The sequence below is a fragment of the Morus notabilis genome, unplaced genomic scaffold (assembly GCF_000414095.1).
Source record: "Morus notabilis unplaced genomic scaffold, ASM41409v2 Scaffold1333, whole genome shotgun sequence".
NCBI lineage: Eukaryota > Viridiplantae > Streptophyta > Magnoliopsida > Rosales > Moraceae > Morus > Morus notabilis.
In genome coordinates, this window is record NW_010364060.1 from 560,274 (window position 1) to 581,947 (window position 21,674).

At 34.3% G+C, this 21,674-nt stretch overlaps 1 protein-coding gene across 1 annotated transcript; it reads right to left on the bottom strand.

Annotated features, from left to right (window-relative positions):
* Positions 1-716: 716 nt before the first annotated feature.
* On the bottom strand, positions 717-20,609 carry LOC21403158 (DNA gyrase subunit A, chloroplastic/mitochondrial). The gene is made up of 27 exons (XM_024170455.1): positions 20,009-20,609; positions 18,705-18,774; positions 18,502-18,567; positions 16,908-17,009; positions 16,736-16,780; positions 16,554-16,652; positions 16,381-16,467; positions 15,546-15,616; positions 14,758-14,866; positions 14,572-14,634; positions 13,493-13,558; positions 12,962-13,050; positions 11,703-11,751; positions 9,610-9,696; positions 8,517-8,610; positions 7,463-7,533; positions 7,264-7,353; positions 6,563-6,688; positions 6,259-6,416; positions 5,032-5,113; positions 4,773-4,937; positions 4,592-4,693; positions 3,584-3,717; positions 2,707-2,821; positions 2,512-2,566; positions 2,333-2,432; positions 717-1,336 (listed from the first exon to the last, which is right to left on the bottom strand). The coding sequence occupies exons 1-27, from the start codon at positions 20,443-20,445 to the stop codon at positions 1,225-1,227; spliced, it is 2,844 nt and encodes a 947-aa protein (XP_024026223.1). The 5' UTR covers positions 20,446-20,609; the 3' UTR covers positions 717-1,224.
* Positions 20,610-21,674: the final 1,065 nt, after the last annotated feature.

Here is a 21,674-nt window from a genome sequence, read left to right on the forward strand (position 1 = left end):
GTATATGATGATTATATGTTAATGATAATTTTAAGATTGTGAGACGAGACTCTTCACTTGCTGAGCTCTATAGCTCCAAATTAGAAGTAACACATGTTGTGCGTCGGAAAAATTAGGAAAGGGTAAAGCTCTACCAGACCAGTTGGATGTTGTAGAAGTATTTAAAAAAAAAAAAAAAAAAGAGTGGGTAAATCTAAATTTTTATCTCTTATTCTTAATTAATACTTTTTAATTAATATAATATTTAATTAAATAGATATTAATAAAAAATAAAAGATAAAAGTCAAACCTTTTCCCTTAATTTAAAGCAATGATAATAGTATAGTCGAACTATTCATTAGTCCACCTTAAATTTGACCAAGGACCAATCATAGATGAGGGGTTTGAGCATTTTCTAGAATTCCATGGGGACCGTGGGAGCCAAACCAGGCAGAGGAGAATAATTGACGTTTTCTGATGTGGTTCAAGAAAACACCAAATCTAATTGCCTATTTTGATCAAACGTTTAAATCAATGATTTTAATTCTGAATTCAAATTTTGTGAGAACTAATTGACAACAACTTTCATTATTCAAATGTTTTGTGAGAAAAAAAATATTGTAATATAATTAAAATCATAATTTCAAATACATAAATCAAACACGCACCCGTTTGATACCTAGATTCGTTCCCTGATTTGAATTATAATTCGTAGTTCGCTACAGTATTTTCTCTCATAAAAAATACACGTAAATCGAAAATGATTCTTTATAACCTACAAAACTTATAGGTTCGATTGCAATCTCACATGCCATCACATCCCCACTTTGGAAATCTCTACAATTATATCAATACTTCTTTTCGATTTGTTTTCCCCTCCAACTACTTGGTTCGCTAGAATGTACCACAATCCCACCATTGCAACTTACAGAATCAAACTGTTTCCCCATCCGCTTCACAAGCCACCACAATCGGCTTTCATGGTGAAATTAGCAATGCAGAATTTGTAAAGAGTGATTAATAGAGCACAAAAACACGGAGATGAAAATGACATTCAGCGTAACGGTCTCCAAACTCGGGAATAATCATCTGTACATCATTTTGCTCTGCTATCATCATTTCAACTTTTACAAACATGATTTACCTCTTTTGGGGCCATTTACATCAAGTGATCTGGCGGACAAATTTCACAGCAGAGAAGCCAGAATAATTTACTGCACAACAAAAAGGAAGTTGACCGGCAACCTAGCCAGAAACCGCAGAGCTAACTTCTTCCTCGGCTTGAGAATCTGTTGCTGAGATAAGTGAAGCTGACTGAATCTTCCCGGCATAGTCCAGCCTCATGAGAATAACTCCCCTAAAAAGAAAATGTTTACTGAATATAAGTACAGAAGTCATTATAACAACAGTTTTTGGTGGTGTTGCTCCCAAACTATTAGCTAGTGACAATTTGGCTCTTCTTTTTCTTATTTACACTTTTAATCCGTAACTCTAAAATTAACAAAGGATTGTTTAAATTCAACGGATAATCAAATGTCTATCTCGTGATAACTTGAAATTTTTCCTAATTAGTTGCATTAAGTGCAAAATGTCTTCATTTCCAAGGGCTAAAGTTTTAAGCATAGAAACATGATTACCTCCGTTAAACTTCAAAGATCCATCATTAATTTTAAGTCTTCAGAGTAAAACAGCCAAAAAAAAATGTACTTAGAAAGTAGTAATTTCTCAAAAAGAGAGAAAAATGTTAAAAGGACTAAATTGTCAATATGCGTAATAACTAATAACCCCAATAGCAATGAGAAGCCAAGAGGTTGCTGTTTGTTGATGCAAAAACAAAATAAAAGGAGCATTCGGGTATAAATTAGCAACTTCAACACCAAAAGTTAAATTGTATAAAGTATCATTGCAGCCTAGACCACGAAACGTGTCCTGGAGGGCATCAACTGAGGGTTTTTCACCAAAGCAGCACAAGAGAAGAAGACATACATGAAAACTCGAAGTGGAACAGAGAGTGTAGCAAGAAATTCATTCTGTACAAACTTTCTCAGAACCACCTAGCCACTGCCCTATTCTCAGAATGACTGGGCAAAAGACCACAACCACCTCACAGTGCGATGGAGGATTGGTCTGACAATGAAGGGAGAAATCGGAATTGTAGAAAATATAGAATTTGAAATCGGCCATTTCCTAATTTTCAAAATATTTGGCCATAATGAAGGTGGATGATTGAAAACGCCACCCACTGCAATTTCTCCTATATTTTCAACTTTCAAGGGGAAAAAAAACGATGACGACAACGATGACAAACTTGCATGAAGCCAAATAAAAGAAATAACTAGGTTGAATTCAATACCTTGCGTAGCGGGACTGTATGGAGACATCCCGCACCTTAATTCTGTTGACTGTACCACTTTGGCTCACTAAAACCACTTGTTCATCACTTTCACCATCCCCTGTCATTTAAAAACTAAATAAAATAAGAATGGAGCTTATCAACGCATAATATTGTCGCTGAAGAAAGAGTAAGATTACCTGCCAACGAAAACCCAACCACAAAAACTGCTGCCAAGCGATCCTCTGCAGCAAACTGGAAAACAAAGCAGAGAAGAAACCATCTTTAGCCCAACCAAAAAAAAAAAAAAAATTGCAGAGAAACCATCAATACAGGGTAACAAAATTGGTTACACGTCTCAAATTGAAAAATTCGTATCTAGCAGAGATTAATACCTTGTATCCTATCAGACCCACTCTGTTCAGAGGTTTTGAACGAAAGCTGCTTAAGGGAACCCGCTTTCCATATCCACTTTCCGATATGAATAACAACCACGGGCCATTTACGCCTCTGGTAGTGTGGAAATAATAACAAATGCAAATATGGGATTATGAATCATAGAATCATGGGAACTGCTTACTGAAACAAAATTAGCTCGGATGAGCTAAATGTCAATTTCAACTACAGCCGAATAAATCCCTCTACAACATTCAGTCCTTTCTAATCAACACTAACGTCATATCTTATACATCTTAAATTATCATGCCATAACCCGTGGTGAGCAAAGTTATCTTTAGCTTACCAAGTTTACTATACATTCTACCCAAACTTTTTGTAACCGGTGTATGTATAAGTACTCATCGCATCAGCCAAACCATCTCACTAAGCCTTTCAAATTATCCTCAACCACTTCCATCCTCGACTAGAAACCTTCACATCATAGCTACATGATTGTAACGGGCATGTTTGGTTTATTTTTTTGTCAGGTTGACTTTGAAGCAATCCAATACAAAAAATGAGTAGCAAAAGAGACATATAAACAGATGCAATCAATACATGTGGTTTTTGTTTCTCTCTTTCTTCCCAAAAAATTAGGTGCACATCAAATGGATGAAACACCAGCGCTTCAATTTAAATAGTCTATGTGACGGATTTGGTCAGGCAAGTTGAGGTATTGCTAACTCAAAAGTTATTTCGTAAAGCATTTACAAGTCTGTTATGCTGCTAACATTTTTTCTTTTTTTTTTTTCTTTCCTTTTTTTTTTTTTTTTTTTTTTTTTGCCCCTAAGTTACAAAAACATCAAATAATAAAAAAATTGTTGGAAAGTTTACTTGCTCGGGGGACCTGACACCCTATCAAAGTCTTTGCGCATTGCTCCAGGTATGATGTCCACACTCGCCATCTTATCCCCTGCTTTAAGTCGCATGGCCACGGCACCCCTTGTATTTCTGCCTTGTGTTCGTATCTGTTAAAGACAATATAATAGTGAGGAATTACAACCTTGTAAGCATGGATAAGGTCCTTGAATAAATTGCAGCAAACCACATTACAAACAATATGCCACTGTGGGTTAAACCCTGAGCTGATGATTCCCAATACACTCTAGTTCTGAACACCAGTTACTGTCCCTTATAAAATTTTTTCAAACCAAATCAATATATTTAAGAGAAGCTGCTCCTTGTCTGAAGTAGCATATTATGTCCTAAAGTAACTCGTCATAGCTTTTTTAACAAATGATAGAAACCATGGCCACTTTACATTAATTGCTTTAGGAATGATGCTTCCATAATATATTTGTTATTAATCTCCATTCTGTTTTCTGGTTCAGCTTTTGATTTTGTCAATTTTTTATTTTCCTTTGTAATCTTGGTACCGGGTTGCGTGAGGAAAACTCTTCCTCTCTTCTCCCTGTTCTTTATTTTTACGATCAATAAAGATCCCTGTTTCTTTTATAATATATATATATATATATTTGTTATTAACATTGACAGAGACCGGCAACCTTACAATATAACGGAACTCCAGGTTATCAAACTCTAACTCATAGTTAAGGTATCTATATCAGTCATAGATCAACTAAAAAAAAACAAACAAAAAGAAAAAAAAAAAAAAACAAAACAAAACAACAAAAGAAAAGAAAAGAAATCGTTCCCTGATTTCAATGTGGATCTTTAACGGTAAAAATCTTTTTTTTTTTTTTTTGAGGAAGCAATTATGATAGTAAGCACCCCAAATAACCCAAAAAAAAGGGGAGAGAGAGAAATGCTCTAGCCTCTAATTGCAGACCATCCTAAATGCATGCTTGGGAGCAACATACGAATAAACATAAAGGGACTTACTTTATCACAGGATGTTAGAATGACCATTCCATTTTGTGAAGCCATTGCAACAACATCATCGTTTGAGCAACAGCGAACCCATTTTAGCTCATCACCGGGAACCTATCCAGTTAATGGTGAGCTAAATAAGAACCTTGCATGCGAAAAAGAAGCCAAGAGTAAGGCAGGAAACAGGACAAACCAATTGAATTGCTATGATTCCTGTCGACCTGATTGACGAAAAAGAACTCAAGGATACTTTCTTGATATATCCATTCGCTGTAAGCATCAATAAAAACTGATCTCCAGAAAACTCACTGACAGGAATAACTGATGTAATTCTCTCACCATCAGACAAAGATAAGATCTGCTTCCAGAAAAAGGTGGTAAGTAAAAACTATAGTAATAGTTAACAAGAAGTACTGAAGAAAAGAGCGTAACAACAGGTCAATACTCAATACCTGAACCAGTGGCGTACCAGCAGCTGTTCTAGTGCATTCTGGAATTTTATACGCACGAGCTGAGTATACTGTTCCCTTATCACTGCAAAAACAACTTTGATAAAGATCCATATACAAAGATAACTATGAAAAGGAAAGCTATAAAACCTGAAGACTTTTGAAGGAAAAGTTTTTTCCTTCATTGAAATTCATAGACGGGAAAACAGAAGATAAATAGGAGATCAGAACAAAATGTGAAACTACCTTACCCTACACTACAAATTCAAATTTCAGAATTCAAATTTTATTTGATAAAACATAAAAATAATAAAACCTATCTACTGCGGCAACTAATTCCTGATTTTCCGACAAACTACAATAAAGATTTGACCCAATAAGTTAAGCCAGGTTGACAATCTTAAAACTGGAACAGGATGTAACGTATTAGTGCAACAACAAGAGTGGCAATTGCCAAGACCAGGAAGCGGATTATTCTATACAGAGTAAGCATCGATGCACAAACTTCCTTCTATATCCTTTTTTTTGTATTTTTGTTTATAGGAAATGGACGAAACCCACACTTTTGCGTGAAAACAGTTAAACATTAGACTAGCAGCAAATCCTGAGATTACGTACATTGAGTTATTTTTTTAAGAAATTCCTACATTCATTTCAAATATTAAAAAGCTCGTTGTGGAAATGGGTGGAAAATTCAGCCCACTTTATAACATAGATTTCCAAGGACTTCTAAAAATCGAATCATATCAGATCATTATAGATATCCCTTCAACACAACACAAATCGGAAAATCTCAGAGGCCCGCAAAGTCATTTTTACTTAGGACGGCACCAGTTGATAAAATATTCTGAATCCAAAATTCAAAAATCAGAACCATTTATCATAAATCTTAAAAGCCCAACGTTTTGCATTAAATGTGACATCACCAAGACTACAAAAATGGAACAAAAGAAAGATGCAGTCAAATATAAAAGAACAAGATATTCAAAAATAAAAAGTTCTTACTTCATATAAAAGTAATAGGAAGAGGCGTAAATTATATGGACAAAAAATTCCCCTCCAGTAAGTTCCTAGTACATGGCCAAGAGACCTCTAAAACCTTGCAATCATAGCATAGCACGAGACCCAGAACTCGTACGTGCTGTAATATAAAGCAAGTCCCCAAAATGTTCATTCCCATTGAATAGCATAAAGGCTTTGTATAATAAATCAAAAGCAAACTGAAAGTACCTGAAGTACAGAACATGGTCATGAGCTCGGCAAACAATAAAGTCTGACATGGCATCATTTACCCTCAATTTGCCTACAGATTTACCAATTGTTCCACGAGTTTGAAGATTAAAGGTGTTAGGCTTCATCCGCTTAACATAACCTTTTTCACTAAAGGCCTGAAAACATGCACGCAGGATATTTTGAAGAAATATTAGTTCTTAGAAATGATAAGACAAAATTCGTAGGAAGATATAAAAAGTTTTTTTCCTATAGAAAAATGAAATATAAAGCCATGGAATTTGATTTTTTTTTTCCCATGTACCAGCAGCATTTCTTCATTAGGAATAACATCTATGTCTTCAAGTTGACCACCATCTGTGTCATCTAACAAAGACCGCCTCGGGTTGGAAAACTTGTTCTTCAACTCAATTGCTTCTTTTTCAACTACCTAAAATTTTATTAGAAGAATAATTCAAAGTCAGGACTTTGTTTCATCACAGAAAAATAAACATTTTTTATAAGAAATGAGAAACTTCATTAATTAAAAGTAATAATTACAACAGAAGTTTCAGGACGGAAGAGGATTCCATCAAAGAAAACAAAAGTAAGATTACAATTGAGAAAGACTAAAGAACTGAATAAATATATGCAACATACTCTTTCGTCAAATATTTATAAACACATAAAAACGCATTGATATAGGTAACACAAGCCAAACCTGCCTTCATATAAGATAGATGGTCTTTACATAAAATAAAACGGTGACTTATAAATAAGTTCTTTTGATACTAAATAAATAAAGTATATTACATAGATAAGGCTAAAAAAAGGAAGAAAGAAAGTAAAGAGAAAAGGAAGAGATAGCAATAGCATTAAAGGTTAGATGAAAGCGGTTCTCATTGAGTTTCCATACCAACAAACCATACGTTTAGACTACGATGTGGAACACCTAGACACATAAAAGAGTCTTTGTCATGTTCACTTGATGTTAGATGGGTTTCTCATTTCTTTAATAGCACGTACCTCTAATATATGTTTCTTGCTTGCCAAGAGTTCTTCTAACTTAGAAATTTGCCCCCTCAATGATTCACTTTCATCAACAAACTTTTTTCTCTGTAAAAAGGGGGAAAAATCTCTTTACGATAACATTATGTTCAAACAATGATACAGGGGATCGGAACAAGTAAACAGAAACATATCCCCAGGAACAGCTATTGCGTACCTCAAGAAGGGTAAGTCTTCTTAGGTTTATGTCTAATATAGCTTCAGCTTGTTTCTCAGAAAGATTGAACTCTGCAGAAAATAAAGAAATTGCATTGAGAAACAGGAAAACAAGTTACCCAAACTTAAACTTACAATCTACATAACTTTCTAAAATAAGCAAGCACACAGTAAGTTACTAGGGGGGAAAAAGAAAAGAAAAAACTGGAGGAGGAAAGCACAATACTTCGTTTTCAGGATATGGGGCATTCTCGGAATCCAGGAAATGCTCTAAACTGGATGCCAGGGTTGGATGATGTTTGAAACATATTTTACAAGCTGTCTTTTTTTTTAGAAAAAAAAACAACACATACAATTTCAACGATACAAGCTTGTATTAGCATAACTTCTGAAGGTTTTGTGCTGTAAAATTAAATTGAGAAACAGGAAAAGAAAAACAAAAGGTTGTGGTTCCCCAGTTCAACTTCTATTCTTAATTTTTTTTTTCTTTTTTTTTTCTATGGGGAAATCATCAGTTCTGCTACAACAAGAGACAAGCAAGAAGACAGGGCAGCCAATAGCCATTGTTAAGGATATAGACCAGACCCTAATCTGTCGACTCTCCCCAAAAGCAAAACCTCATTCTAAACAATTAAACAAATGAGCGTCTAACTTTTATTCTCAAGATACTATCAAGTATCAACACAATCTGTAAAAATTCCATCGTAGCCATAGAGTTTTGTAACAAGGATCATACTCAAATAGGAAGCATGACTACCACAACAACAAGTAATCACATAACGAATTATACAAAGTACTCAAAACTTTATTTAAGTTCCTTTGATTCTTATCCCAAAAAACAAAAAAAAACAAAAACTTTATACTTCTGCAAATATTAGTATCATTATAGGTGCTCTATAATTCCAGCAAACATTTAGAACCCACTAAACACAAAATCAATTTGTTGAGATAGCCAAAATCCAAATAAGAGAGCAAGTTTAGAACCCACCAACCACCACATTAATTTCTAAAATAAGATGTCCAACTTAAAGGAAAAAATCTAAATGCACGCTTACCATTCTGCAAACCAGTTGATGCAACGGCATTGCTTGAAGATTTTCTTATTATACGAATCACTCCGTCCAAATTATCAAGCCCCACAACAATACCCTATGAGTAAATGAAACGTATTTTAAGTACAACAAACGATGTCAAGATCAATGATTTACTCATAAAAGCAACCCCCAACCCATACTACTACCGATTCCATAATTTTCAACTTCCAAGGACCAAATTGTTTTGCGGTAGGAAACTATAGGATGTAGAAACTGAATATCTAAATATATATACATACATACAGTACATAAGCACACACATACATACATTAAGCTCTTAACTATTACTGAGAATAGTTCAAACAATATAATTATAATGATACAGAGGGATATCGGAATGTTGCATTCCACCCAATTTTCGCTTGTTCATTGTTTTTTACAAATCGTGTAAAAAAATATCTCCTCTGCTGTATTTTGATCAAAACAGCAATATAAGAGGACAATTTGAACCTTCTTTTTGATCATCTATTCTTTTAAAGCTATAAAAAATAATAAAAAACTACCCAGAAAATATTAAAAATATCAGAAAGCAAAAAAATATATATATCTGGTGGAGTTGGGGGAACTGTTATTGTCGTCACCATGAAGAAAGGGTGTACTACCATCGCCACGAATGAAAGCATCTCTATTTAATTTTTGGTTAAGAATTTGTTATTCCTTTTTTTTTTTTTTTTGGAGAAACTTGTGAGTTTAAATCTGTTTTTATTAAATAAATAAATAAAAATCCATGTTGATTGGACTCAAGGGCATTTTACCTTTTAGAAAAAATTATACGGCGTCACATTACAGATACACATCAAAAGCAAGGTTTTGAACATGATTTGTAAAACATGAGCAATAGGTGCAGCATTCCTGAAAAACAGAGTGGAATACAGCATTTTAAAAAAGCATGGGGGTGTCTTCAACCCTATTACAAAAAATAAACCCATGAGCGCACACATTGGTTCAAAAAGATCTTGCTGTAACATTTTAATAGAATATATTACGAAATGCTATATTATCATACTACTATAGAAGGATGTTTTAACCAGAAACTGCATTAATATTAACATACCTCAACAATATGTCTTCTTTCTTGTGCTTGGAAAAGCTTAAACCTAGCACGTCTTTCAACAACAGAGCACCTGAAATTTAAGAAAGCCTGCAAATAATTTGAGAAGAGCTTCTTAATCAGACCCAAGACATGCTATAATCTTGATGTAAAAGAAACCAAAAACAAAATTACTAAGCTAGACATTCCAGGCAAGGCAAAGCAAAGGTTAGTAAATTGTGTCAACAAATTCTTATGGCATAAATTTAGAAGATAAGTCTCTGAAAACGACTTCACTGGCATAATCAACGTACTAAATAGAAGCTATTGCAGAATGCATGCATGGCTTTTGTTCCCAAAAGTTATGGCTAGTTCAATTTATCGAAGTGATGTTGAGCACCAAAATTTTTGGCTCTGTAGCACTCAATGTCAAACCCACATGAGATCCATGTGACGTCATAAGGCAGCATATGGTTCAAGAAAAAGCTTTTGGTGCTCAGCAGTGCAAACTCTTTGAGCATTTATCAAGAGCTATGCATACATTACACCTCTTTTGAAGGAAACAGAACTTTGATTTAGAAAGAATAGGTCATGAAAGCTGAGAGGACAAGTAGGCCATCAAGAAAACCAAAGAACCTGCTAATCAGAAACAAGATAGGGTTTGGGGTTTTGTAGACCTACATAACATACATCACGCAAGGCACAATGCCAAGGGGGAGGGGAAAGAATAAAAAATAAATTAATAAGAAAATCATTATTCAAAGATATATAAAGCCTTCAATTTTTTTTTTTAAAACATATTTCTTGGAGAAAGTTGTTGCTTAGAATTATTATAGCAAGGTCTTTATAACTTGTTAAAAAAAAAATCTTTATACAGAAACAAAGTTTAGTTTAAGGTCCAACTTGTCATAGACATTGCAAAAATGTTGCTATAGAAAATAATTTATATAAAGTTTCTCATACAGTCCAAGTTGCTGCAGCAGAATCTATAAAAATGGTAACTATGTGAAGGACCAAATTTTGTCAGATTTAGAACCCACAACTTGTTTTTGCAATCAGTTTAGGGACAAGAAGAGGTGGCTGACTGCCAATACCCGCAATCAGCCAAATTGAAGGGATCTTCAAGTTTCACGTATTATGGAACTTCAAAGTCATAGCTCAAAATAAAGGTTCCACTGCAATCATAAACAACCCTTCCAAGCTATTTCCATGAACTGCAAACCTCGTTTTAAATTCCTTTCTCAGGATAGTCAAACAGAAAACTTATGTTGAGGTCGAAAATAGGGAATATTTACCAGCTGATGGATACTGTCAAAAATATAGACATAACAAGGTGAAAGAAGCAAAAATATTGTGCTAAACATAACGGTTTTCACGTATTTCAAGAAGCAAAAAATGAAAATGAAAATGAAACGAAGTTTGTTTAGCAAATGTTTTGAAAACGAAAACAGTGAGAATGTTTTTTGTGAAGGAATTAGAAAACAGTTGAAAGTTGTTTTCATTTTTTAGTACTTATCAACAATATTATAATATATTAATTAATAAACATGATTTCACTTTTTTATTATACTCAAAACAATCTCTTAAAAAACCAACCAAACGCAATTTCATAATCGGTCCCAAAATGATTTTCAAAACAATCTCATTTTTTACTTTTTATTGAAAATAAAATCCTTTTGAAACCAATTCCAAACGCACCCATGGTCCTTCAATTAGTTAATAGTATGAAAACCCATGACCGATTAAAGACTATTTGGTGGTTAAAATGATAAGGCATAATCCTTTTATAATTAACTCTACTTTCTTTTGCAGTTGAGGAAAACCCTTTTTACAATAAAACCGGTTCCTCTTTTTTCACTTTTTTTGTGCTTTGCTTCAGTTGAATATTATTAATACATAGACACGAGCAACACCAAAAAGCTGTATCGCTATTGCATTTGAGCATGTCATACTAGAACTCAATTGCCCTGCCCAAGTACAAAAATTCATCATAACTATAAAAAGCAAAAAAACAAAAAAAAAAAAACAAACGTGTAAATGACCACCACAAGAACGCATTTTGAGACCTCTACACACAGACATGCATACAGATAGAGGAAGGATAGGTAAGTAGTCACCTCAAGCAATTCCTTCAGACCCATTTGTTTTGGCTGTCCATTGAGGATACTGTAAAAGATAAACCATTCAAAAAAAAATCAAAAAAAGTATTAAATGCATTCCGCATGCAGGAAAGTAAAGGTTGTTAGTATCACTCAGGTATTGAGTAAAACATATTACAGAAAACAACCAAATGAAAAAGGGAAAGAGAAGAAAAACATACACCACTTTGGGTGGTTTATTAGCATAGCTATAACTTTAGCATTGTAATAGACATTGCCCTTTCCACAAGTTTCTAATAACATCTTCATCGCTCTAATAACGAATCTGATAAAACGGAATGAGAATGCGAAGAATAACTATTTTGAATCTTGTCCATTCTTTTGTTTACATATTCCTTACCTGAAGAGTAAAAATTAGTGTGGCCGTATGATTTCAGGAATGATTCGACCTTCTCTTACCATGGAATGAGTAATGTTCGTAATATCCCATACTTAAAGAGCACATAATAAGTGCACAGTACTTTTCCCACGCCACAAAAAATAAAAATAAAAACAAAAGCAGCAAAACAATAATGGTAAGAACTATACAACAAGAGCAACATATGATATGGACAAATGAGGGCAGCCCAATTGGTTATAAGCCCCTCCACCCCAACCATAGGTTGAGGGTTCGAGTTGGCATTCCCCCCTCCCCTTGTATCAAAAAGAGCAACATATGATATCAATAGTCATACAATTACTTTAGAAGAACTTAAACTAACTTAAAATGAAACTAATCTATGTAATTCCAGAGATAAGTTTATTATTGAAACAATATATCTTTTATTCTTCTATTTTAAATGATTTTGTGAATGTATAAAAGACAGACACATTATTTTCTAATTGGACCTTCGTCTTGATTTCACTACAAATTTTATTCCCATTGAAGCCAACCGTCCTAGTTTAGATTTATTTTAATTTGCTATTAACTGCCAATTAGAAAACTTGCACTGGTTTATCAAAAATATCCCGCCAATGTGTTTCCTAAGCACCCTAAATACATCAAATCTCAACTGTCTTAAGAGATGAACTAGAGATGTTCAAAGAATGAAACATGATGTAAAGGACAGATATTATATAGATAAGGAGTACAACTTTACAAGTGTTTTTCCTTTTTTTAAGAATAGATTACAACTGAGTTTTATTATAGATTATCCACAGCCAATATTCTACTGCAACAAAAGGACAATTACCCAAATTCTACTCATATTTGAAGTGGTCAAAAAGAAATTACTCACCCCACCATGTTACAGCTGAAACTAGATTGAAGAGATGTGAGCCGGAAGAGATTGTTTAGAACAATTGAATGGTCTGATCCGCGTTTGAGCTGAAAGAAAATATAAATTAAAAATTTTAATGGTATATGACTTGCTTAAACATCTATTTCCTACATTATGAAGCATGCATAATGTTAGTTTACCAATCCATCCCAAAAGCTTAAGCTTTTAGGAGGTGGGCCAACAATAGTTTTATACTTTAACACTCCCCCTCACGTGTGGGCTGGACAATGGGCAATCGTGTGGGTAAATTAATTGGAAAGCCCAACACGTGAATATTTAAGCCCGAGATATATTAAAGACCCAACACATGATGACAATTTAAATGGGAATAAAGAGTGCAATTACAGGAGTTTGAACTCAGGACCTCCTGCTCTGATACCATGTTAGTTTACCAATCCATCCTAAAAGCTTAAGCTTTTAGGAGGTGGGCCAATAATAGTTTTATACTTTAACACATAACATAGCAACAACACCAAGTATTCCACGCACCTCAATGACTATGCGCATTCCAGAGCGATCGCTTTCATCCCTAATATCACTTATGCCATCGATACTCTGTTTTTTTAAAATAAATAAAAATGGTTAAATAAACAGCACAACATAACCATCTAAAAAAATTAGTGAATTTACATGACAAAATACCATGTCCAAACCAAAGGTCAATTTCTGAGCAGAATTTAGCAGAAAACATAAATACACATAATAATTGGAATGGTATAACATAGCATGTCCAACTTTTTGTTGTTCTTTTTGTTCCTTTGGAAGACAACTTGCTATCCTTATTGCACATTGTAATTTCTGTTTCATTGATAAAAATTAAAGAGCCACTCTCAGCTCCCATTATTGAAACTAAGCATAAAAAGAATCGCTCCAATACTAACCAGACACAAAACAGAAAGGAATCAATTACGTAAAGTACTGAAGTCTTATGAATTGTAGATCACCCTTTTTTATTGGAGCATACGGATCTCCAAATAATTAACCAAAATCACATGATTCACTCCCATCGCCCGACCACTGAGTTAAGCCCAAAAAATAAAATAAAATAAAATAATCGATTTCAACAATAACGATTTCCTTATTGGTGCAGACAGATAAAAGAACAACAGAACTATGGCACATACAAATCAAACTAACAAATCCGATTATACAAATTGTTCTATCTGTCAAACATAAGCCTCAAGATCTGCATTGTTTTGGACCCTTGACTGGTAAAAGAGTTTTAAAGAATCTCTGTCTCTAACAAACTGAGAGGATGAAAAAGAAGACAATATCGTGTAGTTTACACAAGTTTTTTTTATTTTTGTTTTTTGTTTCTATTTAAAACGAAGGAGTCAGAGTTTATTAGTTCTATAATTTTTTTTAATACCCCAGAAATCTCCCAAAAACCACTTAGCGGGTTCAAATTCAAAACTTGAGCAACTGCAGGACCCTACAATTGCAAGTCCCAGAAAAACTCAACTAGCAGTGTTGAGCACTGTCAAATCTACAAAAGCCATCAAATCAACAAGCTAAAAATAAGTCTGGTTCACCATCAGCAAATTCAGCTATCTTTTGCATCATATTACCTTATTCTCCACAAGTTCAGCTATCTTTTCCACAAGAGCGGATTTATTGGTCTGGTAAGGGATCTGTTTCATTCACGAGAACAAAATAGTTAATTACTTCACTAAAAATTTAACCATATACGTTGATATCCAATGCTAAAGCAGACAAACAGAGAGAGAGAGAGAGAGAGAGAAACGAGCAGTCACCTCATTTATGATTATTGCAGTTCTCTTTGTTTTTGAATCAAGCAATTCCACATCAGTTTTGCCTCTGACTACAATACGTCCTCTCCCAGTTCGGTATGCCTCTAAGATGCTTATGGAATCACAAGCATAAAGAGGAAGCAAGGCAAAGAAAAATAATTAAAAAGTAACAAAGAGAAACTTATTCAAAACTAAATATAGAAAACTGGTTCAAATTCTCTACGAGAAATAATTGTCTACTTCCTTATGCAAGTATCAATCTTCAAAAGCATGACCCCAAAAGAAATAGGAAAAAAAAAAAAACAATTGCAACAGGAAGGATGCTTAATACCATGCGCATAACACCTACATGGGGTTCTGATCATGCAAATTCAAACATGTGTCTTATTTAGAGTTATTTCACCTCATTTTCTTAGTCACTTGTATTTCATATAAATATTTATAAATATATCCAAAAGCTTCCCAGACACTTTATTTCTGTTTCTCTCTCTCTTTGCAAACTGAACATATCTGATGGAAGTTTTCCACAATAACCAGAAACAGTAGTCAACCCATTTTGGTTTTGCTTTGTGCCTCCAATTGTTCATTGCAAGCGTGTAAATGATACATAAGAGAGAACTACCCATAACCAGTTTCAATGTAGCCTTTATTACAAACTTTTCAAGTTACATTATAATACAAATGACTTATCAACGCCTCCATGAATACCAGGTTGAGAACATTCAAAAGGAAGTGCCCAACTTCTTACAATTGTGTGCATATCTGCGAAGTAGTAACAACTACTAACTTACCCAATGTTGCCCATGATCAGACCACCAGTTGGAAAATCAGGTCCAGGCATGTACTCCAACAATTCTTGCAGCTACCGCAAAGTTAAATCAAATGTGAGAATTCAAAAGGCAAAATGTAGAGAAAAGGATGAAGAACTTGTTGACCAGCTACATAGTGAGCATTCTCTTTCCTACTTGGAATTGCATTATATTTTATTCTGGCTACTGATTGAATTTCACTTGTGAAAACCTGGGCATCTTTTCCTTCCGTAAATTTCATAAATCAAGGGAATTAATTTCTGTAAGAAGTGTTCATGGTGTGTGCCTGTGAATGTTTTGAAATATGTCTATATTGGGATGAATAGTATCACGAGTACAGGATAAAACACTGCAGAAGTTGTTGATGGATGTGTGAAATATGGTCTTTGTTCCAAGAGAGATCTTGAAATAGTGCAGAAAACAAGGTAAATCTGCCAGAACAGATGGGTATTTCTTATGCTTCTACCTAGTAACCTAATAAACTTGTGTTTCTTATCCAAAAGAAAAGAATTCTTCCATGTAATGCCGCAATTGAGTAAATGGCTACCTCTTTTGATTTTATGTATTTGGCGAAAAAATAGAATGAAAAATATATGATCACCAAAACCACATTTTCTTCATGATTTTTTATGGGAAAGGAAAACTTGATGCAACTATTTATTAATCATTTCTAATCAACACCTACCAAACATAGTAACAATTTTTACTGATGAATAGTAATTTGACTGTTATTTAATCATAGTATCATATAATAGTAAGAAGATTCTAGTTCTTCAATCATAGTATCATACAATAGTAAGAAGATTCCGGTTCTTACTGTAGCTTCTGGGTTCCGAATCAAGACACAGAGCACATCAACTAACTCCCCAAGATTGTGAGGAGGAATATTGGTTGCCATGCCAACCTGATATTATTTTAACCAAATAAGATAGCCAATTCTAAGGAGAAGAGAAAATAGAACCAACTGTTGAAAATCAATTCTAAAATTACCGCAATCCCAGAAGAACCATTCAACAGTAAAGTTGGTAGACGGGCAGGAAGAAGTGATGGTTCTTTTTGTGAATTATCAAAATTTGGAGCAAAATCAACCTATAGAATATAAGTCATTCAAGGAAAATGGCGACAGGAAAAAATAGCTTCATATGAATTATATTGTAAGAAACGGGACTGACTGTATCTAGTTCTAAATCCGCCAGTAATGTTGCTTCTGCCAGTGGCTGCAAAAATAAAGCACAAACGACTATTACTGAAAGCCATTACCATCAAAAGGGAGCACATACAGTGTGCGTGTGGTGGGTGGAGTAAAAAATTTACAGCAAGAAGGAACATAAATATCGACCATACATCTAATCTACACTCTGTATAACGCATCGCAGCAGGAGGATCAGCATCGATAGAACCAAAATTGCCATGCCCTTGGATTAGTGGGAATCGTAAGGAGAAATCCTGGGTAAGTAAAATGGCATCTAATTAAAAACTATACGAAAGTAATAGATTTTTAAGCATCATCAAGAAAGCTACCAGCTAACCTGAACCAATTAATAGCATTTACTAGAAGTTTACATTGTAAGTTAAGGAGAAATAATGCATATATTTGTATGGGAAGAATGACATCAGGAGGATACACACACAAGAAAAAGAATGTGCAAATACTCGCACATAAAAAGCTCTAATATACGCTATCTCTGCAAAATACATAATGCACGCACACCCAAGAGAACAACTCGACAATTGACCATCCAAATGAAAAACTCCATGGTTGAAAATAAAAATAAAAAACAAAACCTACATAACACATCACCGTTGTAAAATAAGCCTTTATTAGATGCATTGCGCTTCCATCATAAATTGTATTTCAATTCAAAAGTTCCAAATTAAGTGAATGCAGCTGGAATCAAATGACGTTAATCATAAACAAAACTCAGTCATGAAATAATGCTTGATTGGCATGGTTGTAAAATACTTTTGGCTTTTAGGGTATGGAGTTGCTTCTTGGAGTTTTTCGGATAAATTTAAATAACAGTTTTGGCCTTGCAGAATTGTAAAATTCTTGTTCGTGTTTTGAATATTAGATACTAGTGATAGGGGTACAAAGGATGAATTCTCTTTCATAAATACTTGTCCCCGTTGAAGACTGTGTTCCTTCTAGGATAAAGGTGTTTACTTGGCTGGTCTTTTATGGAAAGTTAGACACTTGTGATAAGGTCCCCCCTATTAAATATTTCTCCTTCCTAGTATGATATGTGAAAATTAATTTTTTTGATGCTGGAGAAACCAGTAGGCTTTGGTTCTAACAGAATAGCTAGAGCTCTATTGAAGATTATGGTGGTTTCACTACTTTGGAGTTTGGACCATCTAGATGGAAAAGAAATCCTAGGACTAGTGAAGAAGAAGAGAAGGATCTGGAGTTTATGGATTTGTCCGGCGAGGTTTTCTGCTTCTTTGTGGGCCTTGACTAATAGAGCCTTTAAGGCGAGGATTAAAATTGCATAATCAAGGCACTAAGGCAGTGAAAAATGAAGCCTCAACGTGAAAGGCATGCCTTTAAGACTAGTTTATTTTAGACTTCTTGCTTATGAAGATTCCTTGTCTTGTACTTGATTTCATTATCAACAAAAGGAAGTTTTCTCATAAGAAAGAAAGAAAAGTTTTGGCATTGCAGATAAGCTTTGAGCGAAAGTTGATCAATCTAGCTTCCCCAAGGGCCTCTTCAATATACACACACACATGTACGCACGCACATATACTGTGGCATTTACTCTCTTTTCTTCTCTACCTTTCTCTGTATATATATTTTAACTTCTGCAGGTCCTACATCAGTCAGTTTCTTCTTCTTTCCTTACATTTTTGGTTCGCTCTAGTCTCACACAAACATGAGGTTTTCCCTGCTTAACAATAAATCTCCATCTAAATAAATATTTTATATACCAAAAATTACCTGAGCCATTCGCACTAAGGAATCATAGACAGCACTGTCTCCATGTGGATGAAATTTACCTAAAACCTACGTTGGAGCATAATACTCGTTAGCTTATAAATTATAATGCAGAAGAAGATAGATAAAACACTATAGCGCCTTTTTGTAAAAACAGAGAATGTCGATGTTTACGCAAATGAAACAGAGTATCAATGATTATTAACCTCTCCAACAACTCTGGCACATTTCTTGAATGGTTTTTTTGATGAAAGGCCCAATTCATGCATTGCGTATCTGTAGGTCAAGAAAGATCCTATCACACATTAGTAATTCCATCCATAACAGTTGAACGTACATTTCTACAGAAAGAACTAAAAGCAAATGTCAAAGGAGCGTGTATAACATGACTACATTATCTACAAAAACATATAGAAGCAAAAGTCAAAGGACACACATGTATAAAATGACTTCATGTTCCAAATGTCAATAAAAACATGTTGAAAAATTTACAGTAGCAGTTATTGAAAGAAAAAAAAAAAGAGTTTAGAACCTGTCTAGAAAGGCGACAATGCTTCACTAGCACATACTATGATTAACAGTTAACATAACTTACAAGAGTGTATGAGGATCTACAGTAAGTGAATGTTGAGAGACCACATCAAACGTTCATAGTAAAGCTTTCCACACAATGTGCAGACCATAAAAATTATATAAATAAAGCACACTTCAACTTTTCTCAAAAAAAGATTTGCAAAGTTTCCACACCATTATATAATGGGCAACAAGCTTCCCAGTTTGAGAAGAAAGAAAACATAACACTTTACTTTCTTCTTTTTCCTTCCTTCTTTCCAAGCATGCTGTTAAACAAACGTCTAACCTTTTCGTTAGCGAATCCCTGCTCTGTTTCGTAATATTCCACACCACAAAAACTTATATGTGACACATTTTTTCTCCTAACGTGCGCTCAAAGTTCTTGGAGATCAAACCGGTTGTGGGCTCATCATACAGGCATAAAATAAGCCAACAAAAATCACTCCAGTGCGTTAAAAAAAATAAAAAATAAAAAAAAGAACTAACTAATAAATCAGTAGCAACTTTGAATACGTTCAAGACCTCTGCAAACAGTCCAAATGTCCAATAGATAATTCCTCTTTCCTTCATTCATCTATGGCAACTCCAAGATAAACAAATGTCAAGTGCAGTATCATGGTCCATTCAACAGATATTTTATTTTGCTACACCAAATTCCAACTCTCAAAATCCAAAATTCTTTTTTTCTTTTGTATTTATGCTTTCCGCTGAAATTTCTTAGAAACCAAACACATAACAGAGGCATGCAAAGAGATACAAACTGAAAAACCAACATAAATCCTTATACTAAATGGAAAGAGGGAAAAAAAACAATGGCAGAAAGTTCAAAACTTCCTCAAACAATCAAGCAGATAACTACATTTTTCTTTCATTCATTTAGAAACCCTGAAAAAACAATTCTTTTTTCACAACACAAACCAAGAAGAAAACCACTCACAGTATCCTTCGGTGCACGGGCTTCAAGCCGTCGCGGACATCCGGCAAGGCGCGGCCTAGCAGGACCGACATGGCATACGCCATGTACGCCTCGGTCGCCTCCTTGTGGAGCTCGGCGGCGACAACCCTGCCGTCGCTTCCGCCCCCATCCTTCACCAGAACGCTGCCGTTCCCATTCTCTCCTTCGCCGCCGCCTCCATTCGCAAGCTCGTCCCTCCGCCTGGCCTTCACGGGGCGGGGAATCCGGGAGCGAGAGCGAGGGGCGGCGGAGAGAAAGCGGAACTCCGGCAGGTTCTGGCGGAGCCTGAAGGATTGAGCGGAGGAGAGGGGAGAGGAGAGGCGGCAGCGGAGGAGGGAGGAGAAGCGGAGACCGGAGGAGAAGGCCATTGTTGGAGGAGGAGGAAGCGGTGGTGGGGTTTTGAGAGAGAACGGGTTCATGGGAGTGTGCGCTCCATTTTTGGGATTTCGAAGGATAATAAACGAGACGAGAGCGAATTTTTCTCACTCGGTGTCCGAAAAAGGCTAAAACCCTAGGAAGTAGGAATGAAATGGAAAAAGGGTTTTGGAGGGTTCCTGCGCCAATTTGAATTTTGTCGCCTTTAGGTCCCGGACTACACTTTCGTTCGGCGGCCTTCTGAGTTGAAATAAATATGTTATTTATCTTTTCAGCAAAATATATATAGGCATGTTTTCTTCGTTGATTCGAGTTTATAATTTGAGTTAAGATATAATTTTATATGAGAATTTTTTATTATAGTAAAAAAATTAAATATGACTGTTTTTGATAGCTTTTTACTGTAACAAAATTCGAATCGGTGAAATAAACAGGCCATATATTATTTATCTTTTTATATCTTATTAAATAAACAAAATATCGGTATAAAAATTTTAAAAAATATATTAATATCAATAAAAATATCATAAAATTTATAAAATTTATAAAAATTTACATTAAAACATATTTCTAATGTTTTAAAACAACATAAATATTAAAAAGACACATAAATAAAGAGGTTTTACATAAAAAAAACTAAATGCATATAAGATTTTTCAAAATCAAAAAGAAGTTTTATAAGTTTCAAACATTATCTTGTAAAAAAAAAAAAAAAAAGTTCAATCAGAATCTCATCTTGATTCAAATAATATTGGTTATGACATGTTATTTAAAAAATGCTAAATATAAGAACATGCCACATATAGATTTGTTTATTTCTTCCCACTATATAAAAATAAATAAATAAATAAATGTTCGAAACTCTCTTTAACCGAAATTTTTTGAAATTTTTTTGGATATTTCCTGAAATTTCACCCGAATTACATTTAGCTTACCGACATTGATTTTTGTAGTGATGTTTATTGATATTTTCTCACTATTTTGCCAAAACTAGTATTTAGTAGAAAAAATATTGATACATCAAAATTTTTAAAATTTTGGCGAAATTTTCATCCTTAAATTCATCCAATCCGAAAAACAACGAATTTCACTTATTGAATTATGTAGATTTACGGATTAGGCATGTGTTTTGGATCTTGACTCTTGTACGCCTTCTTTATTCAATATTCTCATAAAACTAAAAGAAAATCGTTGAACTTACTCTTAAAGTGAGGGGGTTTAGTTTTTACCCCTTACTCTTGATTAATACCCTTTTGACTAATATATTATTTAA

Coding starts and splice junctions, on each gene's coding strand:
- LOC21403158 (XM_024170455.1), bottom strand. CDS start 20,445: ATGAACCCGTTCTCTCTCAAAACCCCACCACCGCTTCCTCCTCCTCCA. Junction 16,653..16,735: donor CGGATTTAGAACTAGATACA/GTCAGTCCCGTT, acceptor TATATTCTATAG/GTTGATTTTGCTCCAAATTT. Junction 4,938..5,031: donor CTGGTACGCCACTGGTTCAG/GTATTGAGTATT, acceptor TTCTGGAAGCAG/ATCTTATCTTTGTCTGATGG.